This window comes from Centroberyx affinis, unplaced genomic scaffold (assembly GCF_046629955.1).
Source record: "Centroberyx affinis isolate AG114_WGS23_722 - 3 ecotype Tasmania unplaced genomic scaffold, CSIRO-AGI_Caff_v1 ptg004278l_1, whole genome shotgun sequence".
Lineage (NCBI taxonomy): Eukaryota > Metazoa > Chordata > Actinopteri > Beryciformes > Berycidae > Centroberyx > Centroberyx affinis.
The window spans coordinates 79,263-99,394 of record NW_027282001.1 but is presented as its reverse complement, the minus strand read 5'-3'; the positions used below and the strand labels follow the sequence as shown (position 1 = coordinate 99,394).

General features: G+C 39.9%; 1 protein-coding gene across 1 annotated transcript; it reads right to left on the bottom strand.

Annotated features, from left to right (window-relative positions):
* Window positions 1-732: 732 nt before the first annotated feature.
* On the bottom strand, window positions 733-16,172 carry gmeb2 (glucocorticoid modulatory element binding protein 2). Its single transcript, XM_071543283.1, has 10 exons — window positions 16,064-16,172; window positions 13,649-13,950; window positions 12,140-12,225; window positions 9,776-9,900; window positions 8,793-8,896; window positions 6,951-7,108; window positions 5,686-5,754; window positions 5,445-5,582; window positions 3,774-3,896; window positions 733-2,351 (listed from the first exon to the last, which is right to left on the bottom strand). The coding sequence occupies exons 2-10, from the start codon at window positions 13,801-13,803 to the stop codon at window positions 1,708-1,710; spliced, it is 1,602 nt and encodes a 533-aa protein (XP_071399384.1). The 5' UTR covers window positions 13,804-13,950; window positions 16,064-16,172; the 3' UTR covers window positions 733-1,707.
* Between the last annotated feature and the right edge of the window lie 3,960 nt (window positions 16,173-20,132).

Here is a 20,132-nt window from a genome sequence, read left to right as displayed (position 1 = left end):
CATTTTAACCGAGTAGTTTAGGTTGTGAACCTACATCTTGAAAAAGCATGTGGAATGCCCTCAATTCTAGGCATTTTCCTCCTATTCTACCCTAGACTATTGCTTATTTTTGCCCACCGTCTTATGTGTTTCCAGTTTGTTCACATGTAGGCTAGGCTATTTTAAAAAGGACATTTACTACACGTTATGTTTTTAGTCGGTGTCAATTGCTTTAAATTGTCTTGGTCATAATTCCTACCCTATACTGAGAAAAAGAGGCAATTTGTTCCCATTTTACCCATTTTCAAAACCAAATAGGCTTTGGATTATAATGGAAGAGAAATCTAGCAGGCCTGTAAAACCAGTTTACATGAGATTTAGATAAGTATTTTTTTTCCCTCAATCATGGGATGAAGTAAATGTATAAAGATGCATAAAATGTCTTTATAATGAACAGTGAATGCTTTGATTGAAATGTTCTTGCACCATCTTGTGGACATTTAAGAGAAGTGCCAAGGTCCTGCTTGCACTTCATTTTCAGCATTTGGTGAGGAGCTTCATTACTTCTGGTGACAGTGAGCAGCAGGTCTCTATGTGCAAAATAAGACTACAACCCCAATGTGAAGCATATAGGTCTAATGCAGACATCCATATGTACAGCATGTCCTATTAATATAAGAAAATGTACGATCAATAATGATTATTCTTGAAAATGGAACATTTATTTACAAAATGTATAATTAAATACTCCTTTTTCAAACCTACATGGCACAAATCCATGGAGAAACAGTTGTATTAAGTGTTTCACAGTTACAAATACAACATTTGATCAAAAATAGCTATTTACAGTGAAATCATTAGTGAAATACAAATAATTCCTGACAGATACAAATCTAATATAAATTTAGGCATGCTGAAAGTCTGAGGGCATCTTCAGGGAAACTATACATGCTGTCGTAAATGACAACTGAAGGTTGTAGCAAGTAACTCCAAGTCTCAGGTCTGTCTCTTCAAAGTAGGGCTGGGCGATATGGTTGAAATCAATATCATGATAATCATAAGGGTTTTTCAATATATATCACGATTATGGTTCATGTACGCAAAATCCCGTTAATCAAATTAATGTTCATCTCATTGAACCGAATGGTAATGTTAGGTGTGATGTCAAACAAAACAGAAATATTCAAATAATATTCCTACCATACCTCATTTTATGAGAGTTTTAAAGTAAAATTTGCTTGTCATCATGAATTTAGACGGCAGAAATGTGTGTCATGACATTAAAATATCTTCATATCATCACGATATGATTCCACTGAAATACAGTAAATGATAATATTGAATTATAGCCCAGCCCTACTTCAAAGAGCAGTTATTGTAGAGTTACGAGCAATTGTGAGGATTGAGAGGAGAGACCTCTGGGCCTTTCTGATCCATATACCAAAAGATTTAGATCATTCTGTAAAGTAATTACGCAACAAACACAGAGCAACTGACAGATTTTTCTTGTTGGGGCTTGGGCAGTGTGTTTACGACGGTCATACTTCTTGTCAAACTTTTCTCCCTCGACATCTGAAACAACTGAAAAAGTCTGTAAAAGTCCACAAACCTGGACAAGCCCCTCAAGCGGTGTTGGAAAGATGCCTGTTCTTTCCTTGATGACATGAAGGGAACTGTGACCCTAATAATGTTTTGAAGCTAGGAGGCACCAAAGAATTCCATCTGCTCTCATTGCTGCTCCTCGTCTTTAAGCTCTTCCTCTTCGGTCTGCGGCGGCTGACCTTCGACCTGCCGCTCCCCATCGCCGTCCGCCTGGCCTTCCTCTTGCGTTTCCACCGCGGTCGCCGTGGGGCCCGCCGCAACGATGTTACCGACGGGCAGCGGCAGCACGGCGCTTTGCGTGGCGGCCAGGCCCTGCAGCGCGGCCGGCAGCGTCACCAGCTGGTACTGAGAGCCGACCACCTTGACGAAGGCCGTGGTGGTAGGGGCGCCGCCGCCGCCGCCGGCCGTGCCCTCCTGAACCGCCGCCGCCGAGAGCACCGTCAGGTTGGAGGCGTCGGTCGCCAGCTCCGGCCCGCCGACCGGGGAGGTCAGGAGGGTGTACCCGCTCAGGCCGGCGCCGGCCGGGGCTCCCGCCACGGTCAGCACCTTGCCGAGCGGCAGGCCGGCCAGCTGGTTCAGGGGCAGCGTGATCTGGGCGGGGGCGGCGTTGACCGAGGCCGGGCCGGAGACCGCCCGGGTCAGCCGGGGGCGCTTGGGCGTCGGGGCGGCGGGGACCGGGGTGAGGGTCATCAGGACGTTGTTGAGGTGCTGAGATTTGCTCTTCAGCTCTTTGGCTCGCTTCCTGTGCTCGTCACACTGCTGCTCTAGAGCTGCATCATGGGAGGAGGGCAACTCATTAATATGCAGAGACACTGCCAAATATAACAACATTAACAGCTGAGGGCAATCAGACAGAGAAACAAATCAACAATTTTTTCAAATTCAGAAAAGTTTTACACCTTACGAATTAAAGCGCAAATTTTGATTTGAGTTTGGTTATTTATCAAGTTAATCAAATGAGACTGAAAACTTTGATATTTCACAAGAAAAAAGCAAAAATTTGAGAAAAATCTATCTGACCCCAAAAGTGGCCTATTTAAAGGTCCCATATGGTGTGAAACAGGATTTCCCTTGCCTCTTTGATTATAAAGGAGTTGGATGTGCTATCTAAACATCGTGAAAGTATCAAAATGCACAGTAGCCAACTAAATCCACACAATCCATACAGGGCCAGCCCCAGGGTTTTGGTGGCCCTAAACAAGACATTTGTGGCCCTATAACACTAAACATTACACATGCGCAGCTGATAAACAAATCTCCTTGCTTACAGCAGTATGGAATGAAACCGTACAGCCTGTTTCATACCAAAGCAATGAGCTGGGTGAAAGGTAGAACTGGTGGTGTGAAAGGGTCTAACCAGGTGATCTCAGTAATGCAACCCAGGAATAGACTTTTATTAGGTTAACCTAAATGTAATTCAGTTTCATAAGTATCATTCAGCAACAATATTATAGCCTACTTTCTATGCCTGTTCGTCATTATATTGATAACTGGAGAACTTGCTTCCCTGTATGATTTCACTGCAACAGCATATCTATACACTCAGAGGATTCAAATCCTTGAATTATGAGGCCCCATGATGGAGCACAGACGTGTGTGGCCCTAAACGAGCGCATAAACTGTTTATGCCTGGGGCCGGCTCTGAATCCATATTAGAAAACCGAGCCTCTAAACGAGAGGCTTGAATGGACCTCAAGACATAAAATAAAACACGGAAAAGTGTAGAATATGGGACCTTTAAGGCTCTCACCCAAGAGTGCAATTAAAAGCACCTTTTGAAAGATTTTGTTCACGATGCTTTGTGACTGGTTGCTACGCCAAATTTGCATGACCAATTTTTCAAAGTCAAATAATTTAGGCAGTAATTACATGCAAAAACCTCCCCATCTACATATGGATAAGGAGCATTGGCGAACACACGCTTAGACCACCAGGGTTTATGAAATGATACATTAGGTTTCGAAAGGTTTCATGAGGCCAAAGGTCATATCATTTTCCCAGCCCACAGAGGACCATGTCATCCTTCAATTCAAGTAAAAATAAAATCACCAAATTTGTAATTAAAAGGTTTTCACCCGACTACGGCAATATGCACACTAACACTAATGGAAAGGATTCCCACTGTTATTGGAGGAATTCCAGGACCAGCGGGAACTCTACATGAAGAATCTTTTCAGGATTATTGCACTGACCGGCGAGGCTGCGAGTGTACTGCTCTCTGTAGCGATCCATCTGGCTCTTGTGGCTGGCCAAGACCTTCTTCACCAGGTCTAACATGCCGAAGTTCTGGACAATGTTATTGAGTAGAACGGCATCTGAAAAACATGACAATTAACTTGTTAAATGTGACTAACTTGTGCCAAATAACATAATCAGTTACATCCCGCCCTGAACACCACTCACTACTAAACAAATCCATACACTAGGGTTCGACTGATATTTGAAGGCCAACACTGATATTTTTTTGTATTGAGGCTGCTGACATTTTTCACCAATTTTCAATATCTTTTTGACCATTTATGCCAACGGGAGACATGTGGAGACTCTCCATTGAAACCCAGGATAGCAGCCATGAAAGGGGTTCAAACCTTTACTTACTGGTAATAAATATGTGAAAGATTTGTTAGTCGTTCTGAGGCAAATATGTACAGTAAAGACAGCTGTGTAGCAGGTTTTGTGTAAATCGGACATAAGGTGTAGGAGTTATGGCCTTTCGGTTGGACATTTTGACCATTAATTATAGCGCTCCCATCAAGGCAACCGGGGTAATATTTGTTTATTGTTGTATTTTATATTACTGGAAAAAATGTGTCTGTATCAGATACCATCTCACAGGAATTTGTGAAAACTTATGCAAGGCCCTCGCACTTTTCTGGCATTCGTGGGGCCCCTGTTGGCCGGTTTTAGAATCGTTTTAAACACATGGTTCAACAGCTTTTTGAAACGTATTTAGCAAGTTTTGTGATGATTGGACAAAATTGCTTTTTAGTTATAATCAAATGTTTGTTAGGCCCCGCCTATTTTTGCCATTAGTTGCACCCCCTTCGGGCCGAATTGCATGAAATTTGGTACACGTTTGAAATGCCTTCCCTTACAAGGTTGCCAAGTTTGATATTGATTTTACAAATGTACTTTTATCTACTAGCTATTACATGGTTATTACGCCACAGACCACGCCCACTTTCACCAATGATGACTTAACTTCCGATTTTGACTACCTAGTACATGGTCCTAGAGCATAATATATAAAACAAATTTCATGCAATTTCATCATCTGGATTAGGAGTGTAGGAAATAATATATGATATTGTGTGTTTGTCCTATATATCTTACAATGGAGTATTCAGTAAAGGATCATGTCCTGATCACATGAAGAAGTCATGCAGCTGTCATGAGTGCATGTATGACTTCCACATGATATTAGAAGTTTAGCCCTCAGACTAGTGTTCATTGTTAGAGACAATCATGTAAGAATAGACTTTATGTTAGTGTGTATTGTAGAACTGGTTTTGACTAGTTTGAAGCGTGCATATTACATAAAGCAACTATACATACTGAAGTATATAAAGAAACTGACATCTCTACCCTTTGTCAGAGAATATCCTGCAGCCTACTGAAGTGTGTGTGCTTAAGGTTTTCTCTCCAGACATGACTGAATAAAGAATCCACGGAAGACTCTTGAACCTTTGCTCATTCATTTTGACCCACAAGGGTGAGACTTATTTTTCCCCTACAGGAGATATTAGGAGAGGCATTAGAATCAATTCAGGTTAAGGGCTTTCCATAGTTGCAATGCTGACCGATTTTCAATAAAAAGGCAGATATCAGCCCCATATATTGGCAAACTGATATATCACTCTAACCTTTGACCTGTAGCGGAGGCTCGGACACCCTCTCCTGCATCCTCTTCAGCACCTCTTGCAGCTCCTTCCGGAAGTCGTCCACCACCTCCTCCAGCAGCCCCGTCTCCTTCACCCCACGCCAGAATGCAACCGAGTCCTCTGGACACACACACACACACACCTTACAGAGTGCAACACTCCATTCTTGTACAGCAGTTCATTCTACATACTGGTTAATGGGTGTATGCAGGTTCCTGCTCACCTCCGATGGCCGTGACCCACTCTGAACTCTCCTCCGTTACATCTGGAAACGAGGCTGCTGATCCGTTCACTAGGAAGACAAACATCACAAATTCACTAAACCTTATGACTAGGGTAAGATGTATGCATGGATACATTTTAGTTTCACTCGTTCCATCCTCATCATTCTGGGTTTCAATGCAGTTTTAGTGTCTCATGATGGTCTAAATGCTCTTTCAGAGGATTTTTCACCTTGGCAAGGCTAAATGTCCGGGGGGAAAGCTGACTACTTGGAATTTTTTGGCATGAAAATGGTCAGTTGCCATTACGTTCTGTATTTCCCCCAGAATTGTATTCTTGTCAGGGTGGAAAAGCCTCTGAAACAGCATTTAGACTATGGGACACTAAAACTCTCCATTGAAACCCAGGATAATATAATAATAATAACACCGACAAGATGTTTTTTCATTTAACAGTCCAACAGATGTTGGTACAAAACTGTTAATGGCTCCCCTAGTCTTCAACATAGCATGTGTAGACTGCTTGCAGTACTGATCAATTCTGCAATCAAAATGCATCATATCCATCATGTCAGAGGTGGACGACACTAACTGGACCAGATTACATTTTTTATAAAAGGACAATATTGGCCCCATATATGGGCAAACTGATATTGGTCAGGGTAACACTTTATAATAACCATCATTAATAAATGGTAAATTGATAGTTAATTAAACTTTAGTTAATAGTTATTTTACTGTTAACAAACAATGAAATGATCATTAATAATGTTTACTAATTATTAGTAATGCTATAATTTATGTTATTTTATCATTAGTTTGTGTAATATAAAATCATTTCTTTATAAATTATATATTGTATCATAGCTGATAAGAGACGGTAAAAAGGGTAAAAAGCTATGATACAATATATAATTTATAAACAAATTATTTTATATTACACAAACTAATGATAAAATAACATAAATTATAGCATTACTAATAATTAGTAAACATTATTAATGATCATTTCATTGTTTGTTAACAGTAAAATAACTATTAACTAAAGTTTAATTAACTATCAATTTACCATTTATTAATGATGGTTATTATAAAGTGTTACCTTGGTCAGTACTGCCAAGTAACAAAAATTTGGTGCTACATCCTGCACTAGAACCACAACTGGGACCAAAATGAGGACAGAAATGAGGAGGAAGCAAAACCAAATGACCTTAAAACCTAAATTAGCAGTGCTGCAAGGTATAATACATAAGGCTGGGTAACTTACGATCAGCTGATGAGGGGGTGACGGGGATGAGTTCAGCCGACTGATCACTGCTGACTGACACTTTGCTTCCCACCAGGTCGATCTTAGTGCTGCGGCAAGTGTTGGAGCAAACCTTGGTGTGCTGGTAGAAGTCCAGCTCACCCGAGTCCATGATCTTCCTATGGGGAATGAAATATGACACGAGGGTTTAAAAGTCACAAACACACTGATAGTGCCAGTTTGCTGCCACCATGCCTGGTGTGACAGTGCCACCCTGTGGCAAATGTGTGAACTGCACATTGTTCACTGAAGAAAGGCAGACATCCGGCCGCGTTTCTGGATGGAATTCTTGATTTACTGAAATACAGAAGATATCAAAAGTCTACACGCGGCTTTAAAATGTTCTCGTTTTTACTGCCTTGAAAGGAAAACCATTCGCTTCCCTGATGAGCTTCCTGTATGGTCATCTATCTTGGAGGACGGCATGATCTAGGCAGGTCCCTGCTGCTGATATTACCTCCACATTACGGTCTTTACTGCCACAATGCATGAAGCCGGCAATTCCCGCTGATGCGTTTTTTTCAAAAATTTATTGCACCTATACAGCATCTGTGCTTCAAGTCACGGTGCGTCTGTGCCAACATAAACTGAATGGAGAGACAGTTTGAAATATAGCTTCAATAATGGAAGTATAAGAGTCATTTAATGTTGGAATTGCATAGACTGAAAAATGTTAGTGCCTGAAAAAATAAGCTCACTAAATTTAAATGCCGTTCACAGTGTGTAGGGGCTCTAATGGCGAATGCTCAAGCACCTTTTGTTTTCAGTCTAGACTGAGGAATGGCCAGGAGGGATCTGCCCGACGTTCTAATGCTGGTTTCCGGGTCATAAGGGGTTAAAAGGTCTAAAACGTGGCTCAGCATCAGACATAGCTGTGATCAGTAAGATATTAAAATCCATTCTAAAAAGGAATGGGATGCATTACTCTCTTAACCTGCTCATCGAAGCTAAGGTTTGCCATTACAGAACACCCCCAAAACTGAATGAAGTTAGTGGAGCTGGTGGGACCAAATAGAACGATTTCAGATTCGTTGTCACTGAGCTGTAAGGAAGTTTGTGATGTCCAGCTCTCTTGATTTGATTGCTTGTTGATATATTGATTTGTGTTAATAACTAAAATTAGTTTGTTTATAACTCATACTTGTATGTAGGGCTGGGCGATAATTCAATATTATCGTTTATCGTCTTTCAGTGAAATCATATCGTGAGGATATGAAGATATGTTAATATCGTGGCACACATTTCTGCTGTCTGAACTGATGATGACAAGCAAATTTTACTTAAAAACTCAAATTCAATGAGATGATGAATGATGATTTGCTTATTTGACGTGATTTTGCATACATGAACCATATCGTGATATATACTGATATCGAGAAAAATCCTTATGATTATCATGATATTGATTTCAACCATATCGCCCAGCCCTACTTGTATGTATACTACTATTTTCAGTAGGAGAAAGAAGGCACTGATTAGTGGTTCCATATTTTATCAAACGTGTCATGGAGGACACAAGGACACAAATTGAGAAACAGCCAATGACGGGTGTGGACACTTAAACAGCCATGGTGTTTTAGTTTTCCATTTCTAAACCTACTGTCAGTAATGTAAAGCATTTTGCTTTCACGCTTGCTTTCATGCTTTTGCTGGTTACTGTATCCAGAAAAAGAGTGAAAAAAAGTCTGATTTTAATTTCTCTAAAAACTAGAAAATTTGACCGGGGACAATTAGACTTTTGATATCCACTGTATATTCACAAGATAATGACATTCAGTGTTTATGCATTCGACAAACCCAGACCTGAGCATGGTGCCATTGAGGCGGATGGCTCTCTTCCAGTCCTTCAGTGTGGATTTGCCTGCTAAACAGACAAATTCCTTGGGGCTGATGAGCTGCTCGTTGAACTAATGACAGAAGAAAATGAAGACAATCATAAACTCATGAGCATATGCCTAATCATGAACGTCATGCACATCACCTTAAATTTGTTCAGATGCGTTTACACAGGTCGGATAGCCTCTAAACCAGTGGTTCGGGTTAACGTGGGGTCCGGGGACCACCAGGGGGTCCTTGAAGGGGGTTCCAGGGGGGTCCCCAGCAAATTGATGAATCATTAAACTTCATTATTTCATTTACAAGAACAATTATAGAATGTAGGAGACTGACTATTTTGATCATAGTTTCACTCTTATTTCTCTCCCTACAATACAGATAATCATGGAATTCTGTTCAAAATCATGTCTAACAATAAAAAATATTCTCAGATTTGGGTCAAATGGGGGTCCTTGGCCCTAATGTGGACTAAATTAGGGGTCCTTGATATGAAAAAGGTTGAGAATCACTGCTTAGCATGGTATGAAAAACGTATGTCCATTTTGCCATTGGAGAGACTATCACATGTGTTAAGAGGTACTCTTAAGGAATTTGTAAGGGACTGGTCCCCAGTAGCAATATACCTGAAAGAGGAATGGCCAAGAGTGATAAGTATGGGGGTAACAAACATAACAGAATAAGTACATGTAAACCACTTAGTAAACTTACTGGGTGGTGACTACTGCTGTTTTTGTTTTTTTTGTTTTTTTGGGGGTTTTGTCTTTTTTAGTTGTTGTTTATGCGGTTGTTTGCTCTTGTGTTGTGGGTTTTCGGTATGTTTTGTCTTAATTGTAGGTCTTTGTATTGTATCATTTTGTATTGTATCATTTTGTTACTGTTGAAAAAAAAAAAAAAAATATTGAGCAGGAGAATCACTGCTCTGAACGACAGCTGGATGTGAAGGTGCGTACCTGGACACATTTGATATTGATGCCGGGGCAGACAAACTTCTTCCAGACCAGCGTGGCCTTGGCGTCTCCACAGGTGATTGGGTAGAAGACGTCAGCTTCCACGTCCACCTCCTCCGTTAACTTCACTGCTCGGACAGAGACACGGACATGCAGTTATTCCTGGTGAATATCCATTTCTCTACTAGCTTCTTTCTTTTGCGCATTTCTTTTCTCTCCTACAAGTGGCCCCCCCTCTCCCTGTGTGAATGTGGCTGTGGCTAACGCTGCATTCATGTTAAGTGGGAATATTCAGTAAGCGACTTGACGTATGCTGCATTCATGGGATGTGGGAATATTGTGTTTTGTTAAATGTTTTGTCTAATTAGGTTTTTATTGTATTTTTGTCGTTTAGGACCCCTTGAAAATGAGGTGGTACATCTCAAGGGGTTATTCCTAATAAAGAATTTGGTAACACTTTATAATAACCATCATTAATAAATGGTAAATTGATAGTTAATTAAACTTTAGTTAATAGTTATTTTACTGTTAACAAACAATGAAATGATCATTAATAATGTTTACTAATTATTAGTAATGCTATAATTTATGTTATTTTATCATTCGTTTGTGTAATATAAAATAATTTGTTTTGTATCATAGCTTTTTACCCTTTTTACCGTCTCTTATCAGCTATGATACAATATATAATTTATAAACAAATGATTTTATATTACACAAACTAATGATAAAATAACATAAATTATAGCATTACTAATAATTAGTAAACATTATTAATGATCATTTCATTGATTGTTAACAGTAAAATAACTATTAACTAAAGTTTAATTAACTATCAATTTACCATTTATTAATGATGGTTATTATAAAGTGTTACCAAGAATTTCCAAAATAAAAAAAAATAAAAAAAATTCAACGAATAAGGGGTTGTTCAAACTTGTTTGAGGCCGTCAAGACGCCATGACTCAAGTTTATTGCCAAGATTTCAAGCTTGCTCATGATAAACTTTTTCACACATTTCCAATTTTTCATAATTTTGTTTTCAAATATACATGGCTCAGGATAAGGAGAATGGTCTTAATGGTGTTTTGCAAATAAATGTAGTTTAGTTAAAAGATTAATTGAATTAGTTTAACTCATTTGAAGCCAGAAAGCTAATTTCAGATGAGCAAACTCGGTGATACAGGCAAAAAAATGTTGATTTCTACAAATTTTATATCAAGGAGCAGAACTTTTGCACACCTGTAGATGGACAGGTGCGTAGGAGAAGACCATGGGCCGACTGTAGTAGAACAAAGGACTCCCGCACACTGTCTACTTCACTTGCAATTGTAAAAAAGATTTATTTGGGAACAACGCAAGTGAAGTAGACAGTGTGCGGGAGTCCTTTGTTCTACAAATTTTGTATCAAAATGAACACCCTCTCTTTTCGGTAAACAACACATTTCTGTTGATGACTCATCCTGTACTCGGGGGATTAAAAATGTAATCCAATGAAAGTTTGATAACCGTTGGAATTATTCCCCCCACCCCCTGCTATTTGTTTCTATGCAAGCTCAGTTCGACTAGCAACACGAAAGGTGTGGTTTTGGCTGCACTTCACCTAAAACTCTTTTCCCAGATGGGGCGATGGGGCCCACTTCCACAATATTCAAATAAGTCCCTCCGGCTTATGCTTCCCGCCCTAACTTTGTTTCATTCGGTAATACATACATGGAAAAAAATGATTCACTTTTGGTGAAAATCTGACATGTGGAACTGGTGTATGTTGACAATTGCATAGGATTGGCAGATGTATGTGCTCCACTGAGTGCCATCTAGTTCAGTGGTTCTCAACGTTGGGGTCCGGGGACCACCAGGGGTCCTTGGGGGGTTCCAGGGGGTCCCCAGCAAACTGACGCATTGTTAAACTTCAGCATTATTTCATTTACAAAAAGTTAACACAATAGAGAATGTAGGTTTATATGTGTTTGTCTGGTATTTGGGGGGTGGTGGGTGGGGGATTCGATTAAGTTTCGTTTTCTTTTTCTGTTGGACCTGTTTGGATCTATGATATAATGTGAAAAATTACAATAAAAAGACCCTGATCAAAAACAATAGAGAATGTAGAAGAATGACTGTTTTGATCATAGCTTCTCTGTTATCTCTCTACCTACAATACAGATAGTCATGGAATTCTGGACAAAATCATATCTGACAATAAAAATATTCTCAGATTTGAGTCAGAGAGACAAAATGAAATGGGGGTCCGAGGGTTAGTTAATGCTTATTAAGCATTAACTAACCCTTAACTTAGTGACCTTTATTGTGATGTGTTAACCATTAGGCTATGTGGAGTGGTAGTGTAAGGACTGCAGGTCACATTACCGATCACTGCCTCTTCCTTTGACAGGGAATCTGTGCTGCTGGCCTCAGCCTCAGCTTCCATTGGTGCTACTGCAAGGACTTCTTCCCTGTAAACCCACCCGGAAAAAGTCAGTGTTTCAGGAGTGATGTTAGAAACTAAAATGCAGCATAAGACACAGAATTCTTTGAAGATTGTACCTTTGGTCGATTTATCTGAGTATAAATATATAAGTATCATATAAGTGATGAGAACATAGACACCAATCATCCCTGTGTCCCCAGAAAATCGTTGGCTTTAGCATGTACCATATTGAGTGATAGAGTGTGTACAGAATACTGGTAGTCTGCTCTATTTTGAATTGTGGAAGCTAGTGTAAATACCCATCCCATGCAGGGGGGCCGGTAAAAAGAATGTTGTATGTATATGCATGTATGGTTTCTGAAACAAAAAACATGAGAGGTAATAAAGCAATGTACATTACAGTAGTGCTAAATAATATAGTAATGGCACATTAACAAGTCAACTGCCAAGAATTAAATTTAAATGGATGAATTTACATAATTAACAATCAATATACATTAAACACCCCTCAACAAGTTAAGAATAAACAATGCACATTATAGCAGGTTAAAGGAAATACTGAAGAGGTGGAGAGGAATTATAAACTATTTACACATTGTTAGAAGGAGGAATGAATCAATAAACTTAATCTGCCTCTACATGGCTTTTAGTTAAATAATTAACAAAATGTCACTAAACAGGAGAAAATAAAAATATGCCAATATGCAGAGTAGTACTGGTGTATTACATAAGGCTATAGCCCTTTTATGAGGGAATTAATGAATTGGTAGATGGGGTAAATGTAGATGCTGATCAGATCAATAGGGAGAGAGAGGTGCATCAGCAAACAGGCAGAATAAGCCGTACAGTAGGCCAGTGGTTCTCAACGTGGGGTCCGGGGACCTCCAGGGGTCCTTGAGGGGGTTCCAGGGGGTCCCCCAGCAAATTGAGGAACCGTTAAACTTCACCATTATTTAATTTGCAAGAAGTTAACACGATTAGAGGATGTAGAAAAATGACTTATTTGATCATAGTTTCACCTTTCTATCTACAATACAGGTAGTCATAGAATTCTGGACAAAATCATATCTAACAATAAAAATATTCTCGGATTTGGGTCAGAGAGAAGCAAATCTCATCATATGGGGGTCCGTGGCCCTAATGTGGACTAAATTAGGGGTCCTCGATATGAAAAAGGTTGAGAATGACTATAGTAGGCCACTGGCATTCTCTCAAAAGGCAGTAAATGAGAGCTTGTAGCAGCTCTAAAGCTTAATGGAGTATGCAGAATTTATGCCAAATGTGACAAATATTGAAAAAATACTGTACTGTTTTGAATTAGCAGGGACTACGCTGACACAGATAAGCGGCTGGAGCTACCAATCTACCGGCCTGAGTCGACCGATGGGAAAAATGTTCTCTCGTCACCCGCTACGCTGTGTGTACAGTGTGTGTACTTTACCACGAACCCTGGCTGGGGGGTCAGCTCCGTAGCCACCAGCACGGCTTTATCCTCCTCCTCCTCCTCCTCCACCACGGAAGGGATGTCCTCTGCCACCGAGTCCGGTATGGTCACAATCACCACCTCCTCCACGTCCTGCATGCTGATCTCCGATGAAGCCATTGGGGGGTGGGGGGGCGGTGGGGGGGGGGCTAAATTCAGTTCCACGGGCGGTACGGTAGCAGCTGAGAGGGTGGTGTTGTTGGTCAGTTGGCTGATGGGGGGGTATGTTCCGATAAGCCCACCGGGTATTTCATATCCGAGAGGAGCCTGGGTTGTAGCAGCAGCAGAGAACAGGATATAGAAATAGAACAAACAGAACATAGATGATTAAAGATAGAGCATCTTTGTTGTGCTGATACAGAGTGTCTATTGGTCTGAAAGAATTGTCTCCATGTTGACTACTGACAGATTTACAGGTTTGTATTAAGAAGAATAAGTCAAAATTCTCTGCTTCCAGCTTCTTAAATGTGAATATTTTCTGGCTTCTTTACTCCTCTATGACAGTAAACTGAATATCTTTGGGTTGTGGACAAAACAAGACATTTGAGGACGTCATCTTGGGCTTTGGGAAACACTGATAGACATTTTTCAGCATTTTCTGACATTTTATAGACCAAACAACTAATCGATTAATCGAGAAAATCAAATGAAAATAATCGTTAGTTGCAGCCCTAGTTCTCAACGTGGGGTCCAGGGACCACCAGGGGTCCTTGAGGGGGTTCCAGGGGGTCCCCAGCAAACTGATGAACTGTTAAACTTTCATTAGTTAACACAATTAGAGAATGTAGAAGAATGACTGTTTTGATCATAGCTTCACTACAATACAGATAGTCATGGAATTCTGGACAAAATCATATCTAGCAATAAAAATATTCTCAGATTTGGGTCCGAGAGACAAAATCTCAACAAATGGGGGTCCGTGGCCCTAATGTGAAATAAATTAGGGGTCCTTGGTATGAAAAAGGTTGAGAATCATTCACTGGTCTAAAAAACAGTCACATTAGTGGACAAATTCAAGTCAGTAAGGAGTATGTAGCCTAATTAAGCCATATCAATGTTGATTTAAACCAAAATCACTTTTGATTTGACCATTCGCATGCCACCCACACTGCTTGCTACTAGCCCTGATACTTTAGGCTCAAATTCAAAAATGTGTCAAATTAGTATTTTCTTGCTTTCCAGCAGACGTACATAGGCCTACCTGACAGATTAACTTAATGCCTTAGGAGCAACTATTCAATTCAGTATACATCTAGTATGCCATGCAGCACTTATTTCAATGAAATTACAGCCTTTTGAATCGGTCCGCCTGTTATTCCGTTAAACTCCTTCCACCAAAACACACCGTGGAGGACAGTAGCAGTCCTGGCATGTTGGATGCCCAAAACTATTACATAAGTTAAGATTTGACTGTAACAAAGTGCTGTTTATTGGATAACCGTAAAGGTCTCGACTCGAGTCATGTTCCAGGTGGTACCAGGTGTACCAGGTGGTTGCGTTTACTGATAATTAAGTCAACATTATATCGTCAAATTTTTTGAAGGGAGTTTGGCGTCACGTTCTCTCCATACAGGATAGCTTGCAAATGTATCTAATGGCTGCAAGTGGCTCGCTAGGTAGCGCAGTTGCCCGAAAAAAAAAAAAATTCACAGGAATTGTGACACCGCAGTAGTTCGGGTATTTCAGTAATAGGGTGTCTAGCACTAGTAGACATGCTTGGACTGGTTGGGTGTAGATTCGCAGCTGTGAGACCGTGCAAACAAGCAACGCTGTTAACGTCCTATGAGGATCTGGACACGCACGGCGTAAAGGCGGCCATAGCCCTACTCCCCCTATGGAGAGCTAATGCGCCAAACTCCTTCCAAAAATATCAGTCAATTTATTTTGGCCTTGTTTATCTGCAAACCTAGACACCCCGTTGTACAGTCTTCAGACATTTAACCAGTGGGGTCATCTGGTAATTTCGGCGTATAGAGGACCCACCAAGGAGCACTTTATTTCAATAAAATCTCAACTTTAAAAATGGTTCACACTGATCGCTACCGCCATCCACTGTGTATTTTGGTCGAATAAAATGACGGCAATAACAGGCGAACCAATTCCAAAAGTTGAAACTACACTGAAATAAATAACGCTTGGTGTATGCCGAAATGAAGGATGGATCTCAATATGTCAAACGTTTTTAATCATTATTTGAGGTGTATACATCTGCCGATAATCAAGAGCATATCAACGTTTTGAATGCAGTTTGCCGTGACGTTCTTCACATACAAAAGTGAGCGGAACGTTCTGTGGCTACGGCGGCCTTGAGCGGGCACGGTTTAACATTAACAACCATCAATTTCACATTAGTTAGCAAAAAGAAAAATATTGTCCTTACCTTTGGTTTTAATTTGAAAACGAGCCGGTTTCGTCTTGTGGCCAGAAAAGTAACGTTATCTAAGTTTACGTGCTTGATACCCGGCCGGTAGCTAGCTAGTTTTTGTTTATCTGCTAGCAACCGTGAAGAGTTCACGGGTGTCGCCACTGCGCACTGCGCATACAGCAAGTGACGAGATAAATTAGAGTTATGACTAGTCAAAACTTAAGAGCAGATACAGTATCTGATATTAGAGTTTTTACTAGTCAAAAGTCCTTTTATGGTATCTACAAACAAGTTATGGATGTCTTGAAAGAAATTTTGACTAGCCAAGTCTTATTTTGGAAATATCTTGAATTATCATTCTGATTAGTCAAAATGCAATTGTAGATATCAGACAATACGGCAAAATAAACACGCTCTTCATTCCAAGAAGTGGATTACTTATTAAAGAGAAAAATGCACAAAACTTGAGCATAAAAACAACCAATCACCAATTTTCTTTGCTGCTGAAAAGAGGTTAAGTATTTAATTTCAGACTGGAAATTATTTCATCTTGTAGGCTACTAGTTTATGGCTTAGTTTGCAAGACCGATATCCATTGCGAATCCTCACATCAGTCACATCATGCACAACAGATTTGACTAGTCATAATTCTGAGATATCTGAAAATATCATTTTGACTAGTCAAAACAGAATTACAGATATCTCCTGTTATCATTCGGTATGTGTGACGAGTCAGTTGAAGATATCTGTGACATTATTATAGATATCAAGATATTTTGACGAGTCATTACATTACATTACATTATATCTTTAATTATCATTGTTACTTGTCAGCAGTGATGCGCGGGTCAGGTGTTTTTCAACCCGCGACCACCTGATCCGACACATAGACATATCCGAACCCGCCCGACCCATATTCATACACATAAAACAACGACCCGAAACCGATCGGATTGACCCACGCATCACTAATAGTCAGATTGTAATTGCAGATATCTTGAATTACCATTCTGACTGGTCACATTATAATTATGACTAGTCAAATTGCATTTGTAGATATCTATAATGTAATTATGGATATTCAAGTGCAACCTTTTTATGTTAAAATGGCTTGCTATAGGTTACTGCCTATACTGTGGGTATGTGGGTATTGCACCTTGCGGATGCTTAGTGTTAAAGCAGCAATAAGTGATAATTCTGACCACTAGAGGGCGACAGAAACCGCAACACATTTGTAAATAACACACAGCAAAGCCACTGCACTACGGATGCCTACAAAGGACAAATGGAAGGATAAATGCTAATAGCTAAGCTAAACGTACCTGCTGAGAAGTCTCGCTTTGCCAGCACTTTCTCCCGCTGATGGTTGCATCATGTCAAGTATCTATGAGAGTCACTATGACAAGTGAAGAGGTAGGTGGCAAGTTGACTCGCTTCATCGATTCCGCCATAATGGGTATTTTTTTCAGGAATTGGAATGGAATGGAATGGGACAGCACTGCTTTTAAACAGCGTAGGAGGAAGCTAGTTTTAAAAAATGAAAAGCTACTGAGTGGTCCTAGAGAAGTTTCAATGTAGTTCGATAGTGTACAGGTATAGATGAGTGATGTAGTTTGATAGTATAGAGTGTCTCACCCAAACTGATTTACCGGAATTTACCTCTTGATAAAAAAGTAACACATTATTTGTTATCAATAATCATATTTGTTATTCATTAATAATTATGGAATTGGTGAACTGCATTTTTGCACTCCAAAATGTGAAACAGCAAAGTGAAAAGTGTGGGTGGTATTATGTATATGCAGGGGTGGAGGGTGAACCCAACTGTGTTCCTTTTGATTTCAAGAACAGAGTTTACCTTTTTGGCCATACAATATATAAAAGCCAGCCAAATAGACTATTCACACTGACTCCTTGCACCTGCACTTTAATCTCTTTTATTACACTTTTATTATTTACTATTTATGAAGCTACTGTGTATTGTTGATGTGCTTAATGTGTCTTTCATTGTATGTGCTCATTATGTGCAAATCAAATTCCCCTCAGGGTAATAAAGGTTTTCATTCATTCATTCATTCATTCATTCATTCATTCATTCATTCAGATGTTCAAGACATACATTTATAGGTCTACACCATAGTAAGTTGTATCAAACAAATGTAAGTTATGTGAAAATAATAAATAGTGTCTTTTATTAGGGGGGGCAAATTAATGCTTTTTTGAAAATTTGACTTTCTTATTATGATGATCACTGACTGAAGGTTATAGTTACCCACAGTTATCCTTTTCATGTAGCACTACATCACTGTGTGTGTGCTTGCGTGTGTGTGTGTGTGTGTGTGTGTGAGAGAGAGAGAGAGCACACATCCTCCTAGTCTGTTCAGTGGCAGCAGGAAGCTCCTCTCTCTCTCTGCTTTACTGGTGGATGATTTCTCTCCGCTGCTTCTCTCCTTCTTTATAATCATCTTGGACGTGCAGACAGCCAGCATGCCTAGCATCATATCAGGTAAAAAGCATTATAATAATATCAAATATCACCTTCTTCTAGGCAGGGATGCCGACGGGCTTGTGTTTCTGCAAAGTAAATGTTGGAGGTGAAATGACATTATATATTATATATTTATTAGTGTTGAGGTTGAGAGGGCAGCTCCTAAAGGCTACTGTTCCAGTGTTTACAATTATTCATTTCACAGAATGTGACAGACAACATTCAGAGGATATTGATCAGTTATATCAGTGTACTGATATATTGAGTTGATACTGTTCAGTCAGTGTCATCCATCTCACATATGATTTATATGATGCAGTTTGATTAAATACATATTTATTGTAGAATTGATCAATACTACACTGGTTATCTTTGAGAAGCCCTTAACCTGAATTGCTTCTGTACAGACATTTTGATTGGATTCCACACATGTATGCATGAATATGTTGTTATTATGATTAGTAGTAGTAGTAGTAGTAGTAGCAGTAATATTAGCAATAGCAACAGCAGCTGCAGTAGAAGCACAGTATCCACCTTCAAAAACTAATATTGGTCAAACCCTAATTCTGTACATACCTGCCTGACCTGATCAGTTATTATGATGTTATTATTATGATGTTATGTCTGAATCTTAGAGGTTCATACAAAGCAATGATTGCTGTAGGGGATTTACAAATCCATGCAAGACCTTTATTGTACCTTTATTGTTTGTCATATACTCCTTGTGTGTGTGTGTGTGTGTGTGTGTGTGTGTGTGTGTGTGTGTGTGTGTGTGTGTGTGTGTGTGTGTGTGTTTGCGCACTATCATATGACATGCTGGATTATGCGGTCATGCTGTACACCACATTCAAAAGATTGGACAATTTTGTTTTTGCCTTGCTTATCGGCAAAAACACACTTCAGAAAATATCATTTGAGACTTTTTTACCAATCGGTAAGGTGTTCTGGTAATATATAATCCTGCAAACAGCTTGAATTTTAACCGACTGGCTCATTTATGCGTCAGGGAAGCGGTGTTACTTCACACACAAAATAGACACTCCAACCTGTCAGTATCCTAGTCATGGCAAGCATCCATTGAACAAAAAACATGGTAAAAATTCAGTAAAACATAAGAGAACGTTCATTGTTGTTGATTCTGAAACAGTCCAAACCATGCCAATGATGGCAATGATGGAACTCCATTCTCGCGTCTCAAGTTGCTAATCGGACTGTAAACATTGACCGGCGCACGGAAGAGGAAGTTTTGGCCCGGATGTCCGCTGGCTACACCGGAAACCCCGAAATATTGGCCGTCGCCCCCCAGAGTCTAATCGTCGTCAGACCGATAGACGATGGGTTCCGAGATTGCTCTTGGCATTGCGCATGGTGATCTGAGGCTGCTTAGCCATGGAAACCCATTTCATGAAGCTTCCGACGAACAGTTCTTGGGCGAACAGTTCTTGGGCGAACAGTTCTTGGGCGAACAGTTCTTGTGCTGATATTGCTTCCAGAGGCAGTTTGGAACTCGGTAGTGAGACGTTTCCACTTCACAATAACAGCACTTACAGTTGACTGGGGCAGCTCTAGCATCAGGACAGAAATGTGACGAACTGA